We start from the raw sequence: 21,901 nt of genomic DNA, 5'->3' as shown, positions 1-21,901 counted from the left end.
AGCGACTCTCTATAACTAGGTAACTGAAAACACTTCGTGCCAAGCATCGCTTTAGGATCATTTGAAAACTTTTGATTTTATTTAATCATTTCAGCTTAAAATATTACCTTCCGGACAAGGACATAACATTCCCAAAAGTGTAAAAAGTGACTCTTTGGCTTCTTGTAATTCTCTTCAGGCCAAATTTGCAGATAATCAGAAAGTTTTACTTCCTCTGTTTAGACATAGTATAAATACTGTTGGTTCATTGACACTTAAAAGAAATACAGTCCACTTAAGTGTCCAACAGTTGTGACTGGTTGAATAAATTGTGATTAGCTTGCTAGCATATCATTCAGCAATATACATTGACGTTATAAAGCCTAAGTAGACATTGTGAAAATAAGTGATAATTAAAGTAGGAAAAGCATAAATTGAATAAGTTTATCAAGTATGAATATTTATGTAAAGTATGTTTTGATTGAATTTTTATTTATATTTTATTTTTCATTATACAAATATAATAAGTTAAAAACAACACAGAGCATGGAGGAGAATCTGGCCACATGGCCACCATGAAGGCAAAGTCGTCTTCCACAACTGTAAGATTAGTTGAATTCAAAATTTGGTTCTGTGGTCACAGGAGACTGACTCCCGATGCTGATGCTGTGGATCACCTGTGGTCCAAGTGGATACCTGATTTTGCACAAGAAAGAACTCAGGAGCAGGCTGACAGTATAACATGAAAGCAAGTTTGATTTAAGAAGTATGGAAAGTAGATTCCACAAACAGAGGAGAGGCTAGTTCTCACTGTGGAGGAGAAATGGCCCCAGTGTTCTTTTAGCATCTCTCTTTAAGCAATAGCTTAATTATAGGCTAAACAAGGGGAGGAATATTCTTGTTATTTCTTGCAAAGGGAAGGTGTTTTCCTGGAATTAGGGTGATGCCCTCCTTTTGACTAAATATGGTCAAACAGGAAAGGTTATGTCATCAGGTACATGAGGTGGAATTTCTTCTCCAAGGAACTATTATGTAGTTACTCCAAGGTAAATACTATGCATTCTCACATAGTACATAATACGTATTTAAACATTGCATATTAATATAAGGTATATTTATGTAGATACAGTGATTTTTTTCTCTTTGTTGGTGATAAAGAGGGCTATATGGACCTGGACTCCTTTCTGTTGGTGACTTTTCCCAGCTGATTTAATGAGGGAGACAGGCGCTCTCTTATTCATCAGTGTAGGCGCCTGATTTTGAAATTTGTCTGACTTTTAAAACTATAGTTTGTTTTTTAAAATAAGGCATCTTAAATGTAAGAGGTTCTTGAACATCATTGATTCTAAAGATCAAAATACAACTTACTAATTTGTGGTCCTCTGAGATGCTCCTGTGTTTAATCTTGAAAGATAATTACTTTTTCCTCTAGGTAATCAGTAGTTCAACTTTCCCTGATTAATTACAGATGTTACTGAGGAATCATAGACTCTTAGAAGCGACTTTAGTGGCCTCTGAACCAAACATCAACCTAATCCTTGACTCCTCTCAGCAAAAGTGAACCCCAAACGTAGATGTCCAGTTCTTACTTGATCATCTCCTGTGACAAAAATAAGAATTGAAAATGAAAGCAAGTTATTTCTTGAGGAAACTTGGGTTTATTTTACCCAGCATCTTTTCCTCCTAGTCCAAGCTAATCAAACAGTCTTGACACTCTGCTATCTTCTTGATTAAATATAGTAAATAAAAAGTATAATAAACACATCAAGTCACAGAATATTAACAGACATTTTAGCACGAGGAGACGTGGTCCAAATATTGTTTATGCCAGTTGTTCCCAAGAATGTTCCATGGTAATCTGTAGGATGGTAATTAACTATTATGCAACCAATGGTTTAATGGTCAAATAAATTTGGGAAATGTTGGTTTAAACAGAGTTGAAAGCATTTTTGTTACAAGCCTTTTAAAAAATGATATACCCTATGACTCTCAAAGAGGAACTTAAAATATGTAGTTTTGGGAGGTACTTTTTTCTTTTAGTGAAACATGTATTATGAAAGATTTACTTGATGCAGTTTGTAGTAGATGAATTTCTTCTTTTTTTTAGAGACAGAGTCTCACTTTGTTACCCTGGGTAGAGAGCTGTGGCGTCACAGGTCACAGCAACCTTCAACTCTTGGGCTTAGGTGATTCTCTTGCCTCAGCCTCCCAAGTAGCTGGTCCCATAGGCGCCCGCCACGATGCCCGGTTATTTTTTTGTTGCAGTTTGGCAGAGCTGGGTTGAACCCACCACCCTCATTATATGGGGCCGGTGCCCTACTCACTGAGCCACAGGCACCGCCCAGTAGATGAATTTTTAATGATAAAAGGAGTTCATGACACTAAACTTAAAATCTTGGACACAAATGCTTTTAAGGAAATGCCTTTTGCCAAGAGGAAGACTCAGTGTTGCCTTCTAGTAGCAGGCAGCATGGATAATGTCAGCACCAAATTTCAGACTTGACAAAATATTTTATTAGAAGGTGATTAAACTATAATTTGTTATGTTTGATTAATTCAGCAAATGTCAGATCCCTCTTGGCAGAGAGAGAGACTTGTAGATTTCTCTTTTCTCAAACAGTAATTACTTTCAGAAATTAGAGAAGAAAGGTAAAATTTGGAATTTAGCATAATCATTGAGTATTTAATCAATAGTCTTTTCAGGAAAGCCGTGGATGTCAGCCTCATGTGATGGAGAGGGAATGGGATTTTGAAATATTTTCATGAGCTGTGCTGACTTTTCAGTAGCCAGGCAATGAGTGGTTCTTTTAGCATCTTGAGGTAGTAGCGGTCAGATTTGAGATAATTAAATTACTCCTGTTTCAAGGATCTTTGACTCACATTAGAGAGGCCATAGACAAACTTTCAGCATGGATAATCATATTCAGCCTGCCCACGTCTCTCCCCTCACTTTTAAGTGGAATTCTGTTCTTGTAAAGTGTATCTGATATTGAGGACTTGTTGCCCCCTAATCTTATACCATGGCATTTCCTAGTATATAAAAGCAATGGTACATTATGATGGAAACATTTTGAGAATTTGCTTGTATCTAATTTAGACAATTCTTTAAGTTATCTAATATAAAAGGAGGGCAAATGAAAGTGAAAACTACATTTCTCTTTATTATGTGCCATACATAATACATATGTACTCTTATATGTATTTTTAAATGTCTTTGCCTTCTGATGTATATCAAAAATAATGCTGTATCCTGTAAATATATAAAATGAAAATAAATTTTTAAAAAGTCTTCAATCAGGCAGCACCTGTGGGTCAAAGGGGTAGGGCGCCCGCCCCATATGCCGGAGGTGGCAGGTTCAAACCTAGCCCTGGCCAAAAACTGCCAATCTAGTTCCCCGATGGCTAATTAATAAAATTTCTTAATGTACCCAGTTATCTTTATATCTTAGAACTTATTTATCTTTCTGTTTTATTACAGGTGGAAAAACCAATCAGTTGAATCTCCAGAACACGGCAACTAAAGCAATCATTCAGGGTCTCATGCCAGACCAGAATTACACGGTCCAAATTATTGCATACAATAAAGACAAAGAAAGCAAGCCAGCCCAAGGCCAATTCAGAAGTATGTATTAAAGGTCTTAAAGTATCACGCTGGGACTCTTTCCCAGGATTGGATGTGAGTCTGTGATATGTGCTGTAGCGGGTTAAAATCTTAGGTAGCTATGATAAAAGATCTTCAGCCCAACCTTCTGTGAATTCTTCCTTTCTCTAATACTTTCCTGCCTTTCCCTTTCCCTACTTTGGTGGATTCCTACTTCCTACTTATACTTTATGTCTTAGTTTTCAAACACCTTCCTTGACACTGTTTCCCACACCTTACCCGGGCATCTCCTATGTGATTGCTCAGCTTCCAGAGTTTCCCCTCCTGTTGTACCATCACACCATATTGTAGTCACCTATTTACTTCTCTGTGTCCTCCACAAACCTGCCAGGTTTTTGAAGACCGGGCTTTGATCCTTTTTATGTTTCATCGTACTGTTACTGCCTGTTACATGCCTGGCACATTATAGGTGCTCCACAAAGCTGAATGAACGAATGATGCCTGCATCATGTCCTCTGTAGGAGCCCCAGAAAGTACCAAAATGACCTGCACAATGGGGAATTTCACTCTTTCCAAAAATTAGTTCACTTTTATTATTGTTGTTGAGGCAGAGTTTCACTCTTTTGCCCAGGCTAGAGTGCTATGGCCTCAGCCTAGCTCACAGCAACCTCAGGCTCCTGGGCTCAAGTGATCCTCCTGCCTCAGCCTTCCAAGTAGCTGGGACCACAGGTGCCCACTACCATTCTCCACTAATTTTTCTATAGTTAGTAGAGATGGCTCTTCCTCACTCAGGCTCGAACTCCTGATCCCAAGTAATCCTCTGCCTCAGTTTCCCAGAGTGCTAGAATAACAGGCGTGAGCCACTACTCCCAGTCTAGCTGACATTTATCAAGGGGCCTATTCTATGCCGGTCTCCACAACAAGCAAATCTGTAGACAAATACAATGTGATAAGTATTTCAGAGAGATACACATAGGATTCTGTGAAAAGAGGTATTTTTTCTGTCTCAATAATAGGCTGGGGAGGCAGTAAATGCAGGAAGGCCTCAAGGAAGAGCCAGTTCTCATAAAGTTTGGGGCCAACAGAAAGGGTGGGGCATGCAGAGAACCTTCTAAGCAGGGGAGAAAGCTCTGAGGCAGCCCTTATGTGTTCCAGTAGCTCCATTACCAATTTTCCCCTTATACGGAGTTTAAAAGTTGTCCACACAGCCTTTGATTCTTTTGTCTCTCAGGAGACGTTCATTCATCCATTCTTCTTTTTTATTTAAATATCAGCCCCCTCTTCTAGGCACTGGGCAAGTGACAAATCTCTGCCTCTGTGGGCCTTATAGTCCAGTGCGCAGAGACTATGCAGCTCCTCTTCCTGACAGTGGGCTCTCAAACAGGAGGGCTAAGGTTTTTGTATTGTGAATGAAAACGGGAAAGGCTTATCCAGGCTAATTTTCCGTTACATCATTGCTTAAATACACTTTTTACAAAACATGCCCAACTTGTTATCCAAGACAATTTAAATCATAAATAAATCAACAGAGTAGTAAAAGGACCCCTAAGTAGACATCAATCATCTGGCTTCAGCAATTCGCCATTCACAGCCTATTTTATTTTAGCTACACCCCCAGACCTTCTTATTATTTTGAAGTAAATCATAGACATAATTTCAAATGGATTTTTTTTTTATTTTAAACAATGGCTTTTAAAATCCTTCCATAGGATTAATCCACAAGTCTCTGAGGCTGTGGGTTCTTAACTCTGTGTGCAACGAAGTTCTATCTAGGTTTTCTCCATACCCCCTCCCTCCTTTTTTTTCATCCTCTTCTGAGTAATCTTTTGTGAGACATCTTTTATGACTTAAAAAAATCAAAGCAAAACAAGACAAAACTTTGTTAACCTGCTACTTCTTGAAACTTTTGAATGAAGACATTTGGTAAATCCACCTGTCAGCAGGACAAATGGATATCGTAAATGTTACATTCTCTTGAGATTTACATTATTCAGCAGCTCTGGAAAAGGGTTTTATGTTATTTTTTGTATAAATCAGCCTTCTGTCTCATTTTATTGGCATTGAGCTTTAGTTTTTGGCCTCTGACATTCATACTTGAAGAACTTAAAGTTTGTGAGAAGCGGTGAAAAGGATAAGGAGAAATAATTAATTTTCCTGTAGTCGATTATTGAAAATATTCTACCAACTGAGAAATACAAGGAGGTTTAAAGTGCTTTCTCGGTAGCTATTTACTCAAAGTAATTTCTTTTCAGCTTGCTTAGCTCTATTAAGATGATTATAGTGAAATAGGCTAACTGGTTAGCTAGATAAATGATATGGAAGCATATATATTCTTGGCTAGGTTATTTTTATTGGCAAGAAAGAGGGACCAAGTAACAGTCTGTAAGAAAGAAGTTAAAATTGTTTGGATAGTTTCTTCATCCCTTTTATATTTCAATTACATTCTTGTTCCCTGTGTGATGAAGCTAAAGTCTGGTCTCCCTTGGAAAATGTTCATAGTTGGATCCAGGAGAATGGTGATTGAGGCAAAGCCGTGTGGATATCAGTTTGCATTCAGCGGCAGGGATTTGGATTCTTTGTGAGTCTGTATTGTGACACACTGGGAAGCATAAGAAATGATCTTTGGATTTTAAAGACAGAAAAGAATATCTGATCTGCTGGATATTAAGATACGAAATCTTCTGCAAGCAACCCAACCACTTCTAGCCTCTGCTTCCTCATTTGCAAGTAGGGTGATGACACGAGCCAATTATTGTGCAGGTTAACGTGCTTAAACATGTAGTAGAGCCTGGAAGCCATTGTTGTCATGAGTAACATCACCTTGCTCCCAACAGTCTGTTTTCTAATGATTTTGCCCCTACACGGAGGAGACAGCAGATTGGTGTAACATATCTGTTACAACTTATATCTGACCTGGTGGCCCAGCTTCCAAAATATCTGTCGTTTTTGTGGGTTTTATTTATCTGTGGACTGGTGGTACAGCCCAGTGTTTTATTTAGGATCTTTAATATGGGGAGCACCTCTTCAGTGATTAGGACAGACACACATGAATTATTTTATTACTTACAGGACCTGAAGGTTACATGGTATGTCTGGAGGCCACCCACACAGAGGTCAAGGTCACCCACACAGAGGTTGGAGAGCACAAGGGAGGGAAGGACCTGTGGGTCAAAGCCTTATTGGATCCAGGGTGTTATCCAGACAGGTTTCTCATTAGGGGTTTTAATTGGTGGGTTTAGAGCAAGCAGGCATGAGTTCCAGGACACAGTATGACTACAAGTGGTCACTATGGCCTAACTGCATGGTCCACGTGGGTGTGAGGGTCAGTGGGGCCAGTTGAGTAGGCTGTGTGGCTGTCCCCCAGTATGATCTTTAGGGAACAGCTAAATAAGCAGGTGCCTGGATCAACCATGTTGAGGAACCAGAGTGGGGGGTGGGTGCAGAACTGGAAACTTGACTCAAGGATAACTGAGCCCTGCTTCTGATGTGAATAAATCCAACTTATATTTAGAACAGATGCTGAAGCAACAGGAAATAAAAAGAATTTTTTACACTCTTATCTCAGCAGACATTCTTTGTAGCCACTATTTTTCCTCTTCAGAATGATGTTTTGCTAATCATTATTGGAAAAATCCTGCCCATATTTCAAAGGTAATCTCTCTCATGCAATTTCCCTAGAAAAGGACTCTAGAAAAATGAGTCCTAGATCTAACCATGTTATTGTTCAGCACAATCTTTCTCATATTAAAGTTGCAGTTGTGTTTTCTTTTAGAAAATCTAAATAAAAGCAATATGGGGACACAGCCCACGTGTGGGTGGAGGTGAAAGATACAGATTTGGAACTTATCTATGGATGGGTGAGAATTAAATATGTATGATGGCAAAATCACAGGTGGACTGTACAGAGATACAAGGTAACTGTAGTCTATGATCGTGTTTCAGAATGGAAGTAGAAGAAAGATCCAAAGAAGGAGGGTGTAAAGGGGCGGACAGAGACAGAGGAAGAAACCAGGACAAATGCTTCTGGAAAAACTGAGAAAGAAGAGAATTTAGAGAAGGGGAAGGGGGACTCCCTTCTTATAAGGAAGTCAGAGAATGAGGTCTAAAAAATAGATATAAAAAATTAGGTCAGTGGACACAGCAGGATCAAGACATCTTATGTTTTTAATTAGTTTTAATCTTGGAATTTAACCAGAAAACCAAGAGAAGTTGCAAAGGGAAGGAATAGAAGAATTAGAGTGACATGATTTTGCAGATGATAAATTGCAAACCCTTTCAGCAAAGAGATGGAAAGTAGTGGAAAGGAAGAGGAGGGCTATATGATAAAGACAGGGGAATGGAGCAGTACTCTGGAGAAGGCAGCAAGGATGGCTCAGGGGAATCATTGCTTCCCTATCTACCTTTCCCTCCTTTAAATCTGCTTATTTCCATGAAGTGACTGTAACAGTTAAGCAGAATATCTTGCTATTGGCTTGCTTCTGCATTTCCATAGGGGTTTATTTTTTAAATTTCAAAATATTAAAGGCACAAATGTTTTTGTTACTTGGATACCTTTTATAATGCTTTAGTCAGGGCTATAAGTGTGCCCATCCCCAAATAGTGTTCATTGTACCTGTTAGTGTTCATTTTACCCCATCCCACCTCCCCATCCCTTCTTGATTCCCAAAGATTTTTACTTCTTTCTGTGCCCACCTGTGTCCCTCAATTAGTTCCAAATTATCAAAGAGTACGTATAATATTTGATTTTCTATTCCTGAGATATTTCACTTAGGAAAATAATCTCCAGTTCCATCCAAATTGCTGTAAAAGACGTTAATTTATTTCTTTTTATGGCTGAGTAGTACTCTATTTTTTTAATCCACATCCCAACAGATGGGAACTTGGGTTGATTCCACATCTTTGCAATTGTGAATTGTGCTGCAATAAACATTTGAGTGCTAGGGTCTTTTTGATAAAATGACTTTTTTCTCCCTTTGATTAAATACCCAGTAGTGGGATTGCTGGATCAAATGGAAGGTTTACTTTTAGTTCTTTGAGAAATCTCCATATTGTTTTCCATAGAGGTTGTAGTAATTTATAGTCCCCGGACAGTGTGAAAGCATTCCTTTCTCTCTGCACCCACACCGGCATCTACTGTTCTTGGACTTTTTAATAAAAACCATGCTAACAGGAGTAAGGTGATATCTCGTTGTGGTTTTAATTTGTACTTCCCAAATGATTAGTGATAAGCATTTTGTCACATGTTTTTTGCCCATTTGTTCATCTTCTTTTGAAAAGCTTTTGTTCATGTCTTTTGCCCACTTTTTCATGGTGTTGGTTTTTTTTTTTTCTTGCTGATTTTTTTGAGTTCTTTGTGTCAATAGCTTCTGGATATTAGCCCTCTTTTGGATGTCTAGTTTGTGAATATTTTCTCTTATCCTGTAGGTTTTCTATCTGCTCTGTTGATTTTTTTCCCTGGCTGTGCAGAAGCTTTTTAATTTAACCAAGTCCTGTGGTTCTCACTGGCTGCTCCAGCAGAGCAGGGCGTGCCCCGAAGTGGAGGGACATCAAACCTGTTTGAGCAGCCCACAAGCAACTCAGGACCAGCACGCTTCTCCCTGTCATGGTCAGGGATTGATCTTGGGGAGCCAGGGGCAGGCTCACAGGCCAGATCTTGTACCCCCAGGGCTCAATCGTGGGGGCACTGCTCTACGTGGGGGGCACGGAGGGGAGATTTGAGAACTCATTATAGGAGGTGAGGGAGCCCCCATGGCAGAGCTGAGAAGAGAGTGCAGTGAGGGTGGGAGCTGCAGTGCCCCCTCAGAGCGCCCCTCTCCACCCAGGAAAGCTGTGCTCTGGGCTGGAACAGACCCGGGACAGGGAAACTCTCAGGCCATAGCATCACTGCTGATGAGCTGAGCTGACGGCCAGCTGACGCTGAAGGAGACTGGGGCAGGGAAGGGGGGAGAAAAGTGAAATCCACTCCTCACAGCCAGACTGTGAATCTATACACAGGTATTTTATTGGTACAGAAATCACTGCCATTTTGCAGTGGTCTTAATTGCCTTAAACAGCTAAGTTGTCAAGCAATGGCAGAAAAGCTACTGCAGTTTTAAGCAGAGAACACAATGGAAGGTTAAGTTATTGATGTACCGTGTTTCCCCGAAAATAAGGTACTGTCTTATATTTATTTTTTCTCAAGAAGACACACTAGGGCTTATTTTCAGGGGATGTCTTATTTTTATTAAGTATAATACAACAATCTACATTTATCCAAATACGGTTAAGTCATTTTCTTCTGGAACCTGACAGGGGGAGCCGACCTTGTTGGTGGGGCTGGCACTAGTGATGCGTGAACTCCTTTCCCCTAGCCATTCGCATGTGCACAATAGGATGCCTGTGACCACGGTTACCACGTGTGCACTGTACAAGTTACACACCCGTGCAATGGCTTGGAGAAAGGAACTGTGGCAGATAAAAGGTATTCCAATCTTCCTTACCATTCAGCGCCCAAATGCGTTGGCTATGCAGCATATCTAGCCCTATCACTAGGTCTTATTATTGGGGTAGGGCTTATATTTAACAAATGCATAGAAATCCTGCTAGGGCTTATTTTTTGGGTAGGTCTTATTTTCGGGGAAACATAGTAGATTGATATGAATGTGTTTAAAGGCGTTTTTAGTCCCTACGTATTTCCTAATTAAAGAGACAAAGAAACACTGCCATTTGTTAGTAGAGAAACATGTTTTTACAGTTTGAAAGGATATTGTGGTGTTTTCTACCTTTTATTGCTGATAAAGCAATTTCAAATGAGAATATCTGTGGGTAAGATCTTTCTAGAATGGGGACTAAGCTCATAGGCTAAATAAAAAGCCTTGAAGATATGACTTGAATTCTTTGCCAGTGATTTTATGAGAGGTATTTTAGCCTCCTGATTCTTCATTTCCACATGGATGAGATGGGGATGGTTATGCCGATTTTATAACTTTTATGCAGAATTAAGTTTATTGAATGTATCTGCCCATACATGTATTGAAGGCTCAAGCAAAGTAATTCCTTAAGTCCTTTCTACTTCTTCTCAAAGGTTGAAAAAAAGTGGCAGTTCTAACATTTGGGATGAGTTTGTACCATGGAATTCATTTCTATTAATACTTTCAAGGCTTTCAAAGGTTTTAGTAAAACTCATTGGATATTTTCTCTTAGACTTTAACTAACATGTTCCTGTATTTCTACTTCTCTTCCAGTTAAAGATTTAGAGAAGAGAAAGGAGCCAAAGCCCAGAGGCAAGGTTGTGGACAAAGGAAATGGGAGTAAACCATCTTCTCCAGAAGGTCAGAGATTCTTTTGATGGGATCCTTTTTGGGGGTGGGGTGGGGAGTGGGGAGTTGGTTAATTACTCAGACAGTGCCACACGTGATGCATATATGGTTGGTCCCATCCGAAGAGCACAGATCACCTTTGGCCTCTCCCATTCCTCCTTCCTTCCCCACACATGGTGATTGTCAACACTTGCGCGTGACCTTTCAGTCCCCTTTCTCTGTATATATAAACATGTATGTATAGCCTGTCATAGTTCATCTTCTGTGCACTGCCTTTTTACCTGATGAACATTCCACATTACTCCAGGTGGGAAGGAGGATCATCCAGCGGTAAATTGCCAATTTATTCATTTTCTTTGCTGTATACAGTAGAATTCTATTGGATAAATATGTCCCAGAGTATTTAACCCTTCTATTTTTAATGTCACCAATATCTTGCTATTATCAATTTGTTGTAAATATCTTTATGTGCCCTTCTCTGCATGTGGTAGAGTTTTCCTAGAGTATAATCCTCGCAATCATTTGTTCAGTGGCAGTGTGTGCATCTCTCCACAGTTCCTCTGTCTGGTATCCTTATATGATGGTTTCATGTCTAATATTTACATCCTTTTTAAAAGTAGTTTCTTATAACTTCCTGAATGCAATACTTATCTCATTAATTTTTAATCTTTTTCTTTTCTATTATATGCATTTTTAAAAGGCATCAATGTCCAAATACTACTTGAGTAGCATCACATAGATTTTGAAATGCAGTTCTGTTATGATGTCGCTCCCACTATTTTCCAATTTCCACTAGATTTTTCTTCTTTGGTACATGAGTTACTTAGAATATTCTATTAATTTCTAAACATCTGGAGATTTAAGAAAGGATTTTATTTGTTATTGAGTCCTAACAATTGCATGTGGTCAATATTCTTTGAAATTTGTTGAAATATTTTATTACTTCAATGTGGTGAATTTTCAAAACCATACCATGTGTCCTCGAGAAAAATGTATTTTCTAATCTCCCTCACTGATTGTCCATTTCTATTTGTAACTCTGGCAGTTTTGCTTTACAAAATACGAGTTGCTATATTTTCCCAGAGAATTTTTCTTTCTGTTATTTTGTAATAACTCTTTGTATTCTTAGTAATTCATTATTTGCCTCAAAGACTATTTTCTCTATGATTAATATTGCAATACTGCCGGTGTTTAGTAGTCACATAATGTGTTGGTTGTCTACTTTCTAACTTTTATTCTACTTATGAACTCAGATTCAGGATGAGTAATCTTACAAAGAAGATACAGTTTGCATTTAAATAATCCAACCTCTGTATTTTACCTAATAATTTTAGTTAACTTAAATATATTGAAGCTCCTGATAATTCTGGATTTACCATTTTTTTGTGCTTTCTGTTATCCTACATTTTCCCTATCTTTTTTCTGTTTCTACTTTACCTAAAATTGGTCAAATTTATTTTTAAAAAAAAATCCATTTTCCTCTACTACTTACCTAGAAATTATTCATCCTTCCTGTCTGTTTTTGTGTGTTTATAATTTAAATTTTACCATCCATACGAAACCTAACAAAGCCCAAGACTAACCAACACCTTTCACATTTACCAAGAAGGTAAAATTTTATATTGAGTTATTAATCACATATCTTATACATAATTTTTGATGAATATGTTAACTTTTTTATTAAATCATAGTTGTGTACATTCATGCAGTCATGGGGTACAATGTGCTGGTTTTATATAGAATTTGAAATATTTTTATCAAACTGGTTAGCATAGCCTTCAGACCACACCTATGGGGTATCTTACAAGGGTACATGTGAAACTTACTAAATGTAGAATATAAATGTCTTAACACAATAACTAAGAAAATGCCATGAAGGCTATGTTAACTTTTTTAACCTCATGAAGGTATTATATTTATTATAATTTTTTTAATCATTAGTGTTTGTCCAGATTTGCCCATAAAGTTTCTTTGCTCCTTATTGCATCTTGTCTATCAGATCTTCTCTGGGCCTTCATTTTCCTTACAGAAGATCTGTAGTGGCAAACTTACTTTCATTTGGGCAGAAATATCTTCACCACCTATGAGAAAGATCAGCTGGATTCCAGGTTAAAAGTTGTTATCTCCAGTCATTACAAAGCTATTTGACCATGTTTTGGCATCTGTTGTTTTATGGACAATCCTGTTTTTGGTCTACAAATCATTCCTTTTCAGGTTATTTCTCTTTCCTCCCTGGATGCTTTTCCAGCTTGCTGCCTTTTGTCTCTGGTGATCTACTGTTGCTCTAGATGATCAGTCTAGTTGTAGATTTCCTTGTGCTTCTAGAATCAACATTTATATCTTTTACCCATATTGAAAAAGTCACAGCCTTTAATGCCTCAAATATTCTTTTTCTCAACTATTTATATTCTCTCTTTCAATTAGCTTTATAATATAGTCTCTTCTGATGATTTATGCTGTGCCATCAACCTAGCTCATAACAACCTCAAATTCCTGGGTCCAAACAATCCTCCTGCCTCAGCCTCCTGAGTAGCTAGAACCACAGGTACACACCCACAACCCCAGCTAAATTTTCTATTCTTAGACTGATCCTGAACTCCTGAGCTCGAGGGATCTTTCTGCGTTGGCCTCCCAGAGTGCTAGGATTATAGGTCAGGCATAAGTCAGCCATGGCCAGCCAATATGTATTTTTTAATGTAAATATTTTCTACCTCTCTGTTTTTATAAATGGTATTTTTAGTGCTCTCTCATTCTTTTAGCACCTGAGAGAGTATTAGTATTTTCTTTTTTCTAATCTGCTCTTTAGGCAGGGAATATTTTATTTCTAGAAATTATATTTAATTCTTGATCATGTCTACTACAAGTTGGTTATGTTACTTTGTTACATTTTAATATTTTAGTATTCTGACATTTTCAAAATGTTTATGGTATATTCTGAACACAATAATTCTATTATTTGAAGTATGTGGGGGGCTAACTCTTCCACTTTTTTATACTGATGTTCATTCACAGTGCTTGTTTCTCTGTATGACTTGTCGCTTTGGTTTTGGGACTCCTGTGGGAATTCTGTACAGCGAGGTTTAACAGCACGTTTCTCCAGAGAGGTGGCCTTTGGTTGCTGCCAACCTGGAACCGTTTTATGTAAATTTCGTATGCCCTTAGGGCTTATCCATGGTGACAAATTAAGAATTTTCTCCCACGTAGAGTGTAGGCCAATACAAACAATTTCCTTGTCATCTCCCTTAATGGAAAGCAGGTATTTTTCACTAGAAGTCTGGCCCTTTGAGGATGCTCCCTTTACAATGAAAAGTATCAATTTCAACTTCCCACTTGGAAGGGATCTAAGGTCTTGTGTCCCATTTCGGCATGACAGCTAAAGCTTGACTTCTTGATTGATAAGCTTCTGGTTAAGGTGAAGTCTGCCAGGTATATATTTCCCTTCACAATATGTGACTTATGGGAAGATTATTTTGAGACTGTATAAATATTCTGTTTCTCATTAAAATCTTCTTTACAGTAGAATGCCAACTAATAAATGTAGAATAAACTATGGAGGTAGAAAAATTATCATTTGAGAAACATCATAATGGTAGCTGACACGCACAAGAATTGTGATATCAGTATAGACTAATGGATTCTTACTTTATTTGGTGGATTATAAACTCTTATTGCTATTTATTTTGATGCTCAGATTGTTCCAGATTTGCTCAGTGGGAACTATTTCAAGTGGTTTCCTATTTTTTTAACCTACCCCCATCATTCTTTAAACTATTTTTTTACTTCCTGGCACAAACCTTATATTCTATTTTTCTGCTTAGCCCCCATAATGAAGCATTTTTTATAGGAGTCCTGGTTTCTTTTCATGGAAAATGGTATTTTAAAAAACAAAATTGGGGTCCTGGATGTGCTTACTGCTTCTGTAACATCACACTATTATCGATAGAATTCTCTGCTTGTACATCGCGTATCTATCAATCTATTTTACTCTATTGAATATCTATTTCACACCCATCTCACAGTATTTCTTCTAGGCCTCCTTCTTTCCCTATGTATAAATCCCTTTTAAAGAGAATGAGAACTATGGCTCCCAAGATTCTGAATTTATCAACTTAAAATGGCCAATTATGGAAATAGTTTTAGAATTACTAATCTGTACACACTACAAAGCAGACACACAAACAAATCTATTAACTAGAGCTCAATCTTTGCTGGTAGTCTGGGGTATATAACATGTGTGTTCCAAGAGATCTTGGCTTAGTTCTTTTCCTCTCTATTCACTGTGGTTTGGCTATGCATTTTTAATACATTTTCAATTTATGAGTATGTAAAACTTTTTGATGTAGTTCCTCCAGTAAAAAACGGTCATACTCAAATGAACTATCACTTCTATTCCTTCCTCCCAGCTTTATTTGCCCCTTCCAAATAAGTAAACTTAGTAGTTTATGAATTATCTTTTTTTTCCCTTCTTTATGTAAAAATAGATTTGTTAATGAATGGAAAATTTCATAAGTCAGTTCTCAGATTTGTGGATTGGTGTGTGTGTGTATATATATGTACATATATATATATTTGTTTTGTTTTGTTTTGTTTTGCCAGTTAGGGCTTATAGAATGACATTCAAAGTAAAAATCTATCTTCTATTCACGTATTGGAGTTTGGCTTCAGAATTTGTTAGCTACATATTTCTGAACTGTCCTAACTTCTCTGTTCTTTTCCCTGATGGGCATTCCTCTCTCCCTTCCAAAACCTAGGATTGAGTGAAATGAATTAGGAACAAAGAAATGGACAATGGAAAAGTGAGGGTAATATTGGCACATGTTCTGGTAAATACTCACAACATCTGGAGAAGGAACGTTCTCTCAGAAGACCATTTGCTTCCTCATTCAAGACGTGTTTATGGAGGGGTCTTTCCCGAGCCCTTTCGGACAGGCGCTAAGCTTAAGGTGTTATTGAGGTGATGAAGACCTGGGCTAGGGGAAGAAATCTCAGGAGACTTGGGGAGAAAAGGTGGCTTCCTCTTTGAGGTGAGGGCTCCCAGGGGGTGTGTTCAGGTACAGTGAGGACTTCCTGAGGAACTGGTTGTGTAGAAGAATTGTCTTAAGAAGTACGTTATAAACACTGATGACAATCCAGGCCAGAATTAAGGCTCGCAGGAGGCTAAAGGAGAGGCATTAGTGAGCTCCACAGGAGACAAAAACACCTTCCTACCCAGGTCTTTAACGCAGCACTTAGCATAAGCCCCCTCTTCTAGCTTCATGATTCACATCAAACTGTGCTGCTCTCTGTTTTTTGTACAGTCTACAATGTTCTGGAGTAAGAGTCTACATTGACAGTGGCTCAGATACAATCATACATATTTCACATATTTTAGAATTTTCGTTTAAATGCAAAGAGCTAAGATCCTTGACAGAAGTTGCTGGCAGTTCAACAGTTACTTGTTTTCCATCTCCTGTACATGTTTCTTCAATAATCCCAAACCAACTTGCAAACAAAAGTGGTATTTGCCTTTGAGCATAATATTGGCACATTTGCATTAATGGCCATTTCTCCATTGTTTGTCCAAACAGCTTTAGCTATTTTTGGAGTTTTGCACAAGAATGCAGAACCAGATTGAAAAAGATCATGAGACAGATAGGAAAAGAAAACATAGGATTTCTGTTTCATGTTCTCTCTCAATGCCTTTTTCAATTCAGTTCACCAACTCTCTTTGCTTTTTTTTTTTTTTTTAATGATTTAAAAAATGTTGCAGTTATTTATTTACATTGAGAAGATAAGGGATGCATCCCAGTGCTCTCCTCTTCTGTGAGAAGTATTCCTTCTTTCTCGTTTTCCTTCTCCTCTGCTTCCTACTCATCTTCTTCTTCTTACCTCTTCCCCCTCTTTATTCTAATTATTATTAGCTAATCAGTGGACATGGTGTACTACCAGTAACCCTAGGGCTGGACTAGCACTAGAAAATCATTGCTAATCAGTGCAGAGGGAATATGGGAGCCCTCTGTGCCTGTACCCTGCTTGAGGAAAACGTCTCCTTGAGAAAGCATAACCATAGGTCTGGGCCATGCCAGAGATTAGGTATTCAAATATACAGTCAACCACATGCTTTTAGGTCCTCCCCCTCAAGAAATTAATATAAAAATTGCTCTAAGCTAGACAGAACTGTGTGTTGCCTGACAGAAGCAAATGCAAAATCACATTTGAGCCACATGGGCTGGGCGCAGATTCTAAAGATTGCCGCAGATAAAACAAGGCCAAACAAGATTTTATAATACAAAATTTCAAAACACAGAAGTAAACCATATGCCATAAGGAAGAGTCAAAAGACAGAAGTACAGTGGCCACAGAGTTCCACGAATCTTAATTAGGGAATAATTACAGAGACTATAGAACAAAAAAATTCATTAGGCTGGGCACGGTGGCTCATGCTTGTAGTCCTGGCACTCCGGGAGGCTGAGGCAGCAGATCACCTGAGCTTAGGAGTTCAAGACCAGTCTGCACCAGAGCAAGACCCCATCTCTAAAATAGCTGACCATTATGGCAGGTGCCTATAGTTGTAGCTACTTGGGAGGCTGAGGCAAGAGGATCGTTTGAGCCTAAGAGTTTGAGGTTGCTGTGAACTATGCCGCCATGGCACTCTACCAAGGATGACAAAGTGAGACTCTGTCTCAAAAACAAACAAATAATGATATCATAGAAATATTCAAACAAGAGAAAAAAATGAAAGACTACTGCAAAAAGAAAAAAAAAAAAGAGTAGGTTTGAAAACGGACTGAATGACCATAAAGAGTCCTGAAGAGCATGAATTAAAAAGCCATACCTAGAATGAAGGAGGCTGGTAAAACTGTAGGATACCAAAAACAAAGATTAGAATTCAGTGGACAAAACAGAAACTAAGAGGAAGAAAAGGACTCCTTCAATCCTTCTAAATGATGGAGACATAGCCATGTGCTATTATTAGTTTTTCAGTTCTTTGGACTAATAAATAAAACCACTCTCTTTAAAAAAAAGCAATGTTAATTCACTTAGATGAAACCATGACAAGAGAGATTTAAAAAAGACAGGATTCCTCTCCACCGGAAATACAGCTAGTTCACAACATACTTTTAATTATTTTTACCTAAATGTTAGAAGATAATTGATATTATGAAACTGGGAATTCCCACTGTTTGTTTATTTATTGGTCTCCATAAGAGCTCATTAAAATACATGTTTCATTCTCAGAATCTGTGTGGGATTTGTTTCTTTTCTTTTTTAGACTTAGTTCCTTATGATCTACCTATACTGGGAAATTCTGGTCAGGAATTTTTGGCTTCTGTTAAAAGAAAAATGCTCCAACTCATAGAAGCAGAAAAAGGAGTTAATTTGGCTTGTGTGTTTGAGGCACGGTTGGATGTAAGGTCTCAATCCACCATCAGCTGCTCTCTCTTGCCTCTCCGTCTCCTGGCTCTGCTTTCTTAATAAGATGGCCTTATTTCTATGCAGAGTTCCTAATGTAAGACGGCAATGAAGGCCTCCAAGAGTTGCAACATTACTTTGTGGTCAACAAGGTTAATATCATTTTAGTTTCAGAAAACATCTTTTTAATATTAGTTTCAGAAAACATCTGAAGAGCAGTTTTGATTGATCCAGCTTAATGCCCGTCTCCAAACCAATTGCTGTGGGCAAGGAAATGCAATGATCTGATTGGCCACACCAGAAGCTTCAAGGGTGGGATCAACCCTAATCGAAATACCTGGATGGAGAATAGAATTCAGCAAACACATTTAAGTCAACTACAGGGAACTTTGAAATGTTTTATGATTCTCATTGGATTATCTTCCACATGTGAACTACTTAAGATGAACTTATTTTTCACCTTATGAAAGAATTGAAGAATTTTTTAAAAAGTGAAGTTTCAACCATGTGGAGTATAATTTGACCATTAACAACCACCTTCATAATGGTGCTGTCAATTGCTCCTAGTTTCAGGAAAAGTAATTTTCTTTTACAAACAATGATCTAACACATGCATTCTCAATGGCAGTGATGTCACCTCCCAAAGGGGCAAAGATTAGTTCTTGAAGTGAAGGGAGAAAAATCTTATTCTCTTCATGTATAAAACATAAATATACAATAAGTACATAGCAGCTATAAAATATATCTGCAGTATTAGAATTTCATGAGGAGGTGATTAAGAAAAAAGATACGTTACAGGGGTGATAATTAAAAAAAGTTGAGAAACATTGATCTAATTCAACAAATATGTAACAGTGAATGGCTCTCAAGTAATTTCACCCCTTTTCCTCCCTCATGTCTATCCTCTGAGAACTCCACGACATTTTGTAGAAACAGAGAGCAACTGAAAATAGAGTCTATCTAGTGTGCAAAGCAGCAAAACGTATTTTAAGCTTCCCGGAGTCTGCAGAACCATGGTTAGACAAGAAATCAGAAAATAAGATGAGTGGTTTTCCAGCTATGACATTAATACAAGGATAATTATTTCTTCCCATCATTTAACTTTTTCTTTCTCACTGTCCTTGTTAGTGGTGTCAGTCTGCCTTGGTAGCCAGCACACAGGTTTTCTGGACAAACATCCCTTGAAGTGAAATCTTTCTTTACATCCTACAAAGGGCTGTGTGACCTTAACCGTGTTAACTCTACAAACCTCAGTTTCCTCATTTGTAAAATGAACATAATAATCATTAATGACGTGCAGGGTTGTTGAGAGGATAAAATGGTGTCATACCTTATATATACCATGCATGGTCCTTAGCAGACACTTCAAGAAAGTCAGTATCCACCCTTTTCCCCTCCCTGTCCTTTGCACATATATATGGGTATGTCTTCTTTTTTAAAGTAAAGTATTAGCTTATGGAATGTAGCAGCATCTTATTTACAGATCTTCAATATTTAGTTGTGAATTTTCTTTTTTTTTTTTTTTGCTTGTTTTAGACTCAAGGAGAGAGTTCAAAATCCTTGGGTGAAGATTAAGAACGACTCCCTTTATTAAAGGAATTTTTAATAAAGCAGAAAGAAAAGTTTCTGGTCCCCCCCCCCCTTGATGACAAGCATTATAGTTTACACACTCAGGAATTTTAAAAAATGAGGCAGGATCAGTCATTCAGAAAATAATAATTGAACACCTGCAAGGTACCCTACCCCTATGCCTGAAATAATATCTATGCACCCCTGAGGGCAAGGGGATGACATTCTACTGGCATGAGACTTCTACTTTTCTCCTAATTCCTCCCTCACTGCCCTTGATCAGTTTTATAGAATTTTGACACTTTTCCCATGGGCTCCAGCAAAATTCATCCTCCTCAATTTGTGAATTCTCCAGTGGTAAGAATTCAGGTGTTTTCATTCTTAAAAGAACTTGTGACATATTATTATTTTTTTTAAATAAATCATATACTATACTGCTATTGATTTTGGCAGAGTCTGTCTTCCATAGGAATGCTTGGGCTTGTCTCACTAGTACCTTCCTTCTTCCTTAAGAATCTTCAATTGAACATCTTGTCTCTCTCCCTGCAGGGATGACTGCTGGTGTCAGGTTGAGCAGGGTTTTTGGCCTTAGAAACTGTAAAATATCAAGCTCTATTTGTTAATAGTATACTGGATGAACAGGTGCAATTGAGTTGCTGTATTTTGTAGAAAATCACTTTAACCAAAGTGAATATATAGCCAAATCATGTAGTAATATATACAGAGCTGAAAATAAATGGGATATAATACATGGCTCCTTAAATTAAGCAAATTTCCTTTATTTTTTTAAAATAAAGGTGATCTGGCCAGGCATAGTGGCTCATGTCTAGCACTCTGGGCAGCCGAGGCAGGTATGTTACTTGAGCTCAAGACTCTAAGACCTTAGCAAGAGTGAGACCCTGTCTCTACTAAAAATAGAAAAACTAGCTGGGCATTGTAGTGGGCACCTGTAGTCCTAGCTACTTGGGAGGCTGAGGCAGCAGGATCACTTGAGCCCAAGAGTTTGAGGTTGCTGTGAGCTATGAGGCCATGGCACTCTACCTACGGTGACAGAGTGAGGCTCTGTCTCAAAAAAAAAAATTAATAAAATAAGAGATAATCAGGAAAAATAGCCTCTCCTGAGTCAGTATTAACTTACAAAAATCAGTAAATAACTGTACATATAAAAATTTAATGCAAACTTTATATATAAAAATATTTAAGAAAAAGCACATTTTTCAAAGGAAGTAAAATCAGTTGTCAGTATCTTGCATTGTGGTAGGTAGAGATTGGAGAGGGTAAATAAGAAGATACAGGAGAATAAAAATGCAGTCGAAAGTTTCAGAGGTGGGGATGTTGGGGGGGGAAGAGGAATTGCATTGAGAGGAAATGGGAAATAAATATGGACAGATCAAGTGGAGTTGAATTATGCAGAGATTTGAAAAGCACCAAAGCTTTAAATAGTTGAAGCATTTTTTTGTAGGTGGAGAGGGAGGAATTACTCATAGAATGGAGAAGTCACTTGAGACCCCTGTAGTTCAGCCAGTTAAGGGGAAAGTGAGAGTCCTCACCCACTTCACCCAGGGTGGTCCGCATCTACTTTCATTAACAGAGATCTTAGTATTCTCCAAGAAGGTGCTGGTCTTTGTGCGTCCTGTCTATAATTGAGTTGAAGTCTTTCACCTTGCCCAGTCCTGAGGGCACATAGAATACTCCTCAATCCCTTTGCTGAATGATAAGCCCTTTAAATATTTGAAGACAGATCTCATGTCTTCTCCCAGTCATGGTTTAGAGCAGAAGAGAAATGTAATGAATGCTATGTTTACAGATCCATTACTCTTAAGACATAGGGCTCTGGGTGACAGCTAGAATGTTCTTTTGGCTGTGGTGCAGCAACTGGGCTCCACATTCCTATACACTATCATGGTGTCATTTATCCCAGGTGGGATATAGGACAAGTGAGTGGGGCTTTGATTTCATGCTATCTTTAATTGTAAGACATGTCAATCTTTCCCTTCTTTTCTACTTTCTTCCCTCCCTCCCTCTTCTTTAAAATACTCCTCTTATGTGTTGGGTTGAACAG

The 21,901-nt window shown here is 38.1% G+C and overlaps 1 protein-coding gene across 4 annotated transcripts in view; it reads left to right on the top strand.

The window, feature by feature from the left end:
* COL14A1 (collagen type XIV alpha 1 chain) overlaps nt 1-21,901 on the top strand; it is a 213,906-nt gene that overhangs the window by 33,439 nt on the left and 158,566 nt on the right. For all 4 annotated transcript variants that reach the window (XM_023517768.1, XM_003782379.3, XM_023517769.1 and 1 more), the window contains exons 4-5: nt 3,458-3,601; nt 10,804-10,890. In XM_023517768.1, coding sequence (XP_023373536.1) covers nt 3,458-3,601; nt 10,804-10,890 — 231 coding nt within the window. The remainder of the gene's footprint in view (nt 1-3,457; nt 3,602-10,803; nt 10,891-21,901) is intronic.

Source organism: Otolemur garnettii, unplaced genomic scaffold, assembly GCF_000181295.1.
Source record: "Otolemur garnettii isolate 467f Iridium unplaced genomic scaffold, OtoGar3 scaffold00004, whole genome shotgun sequence".
NCBI lineage: Eukaryota > Metazoa > Chordata > Mammalia > Primates > Galagidae > Otolemur > Otolemur garnettii.
The sequence above is the reverse complement of the archived record's forward strand: the minus strand, read 5'-3'. Positions and strand labels throughout refer to the sequence as shown.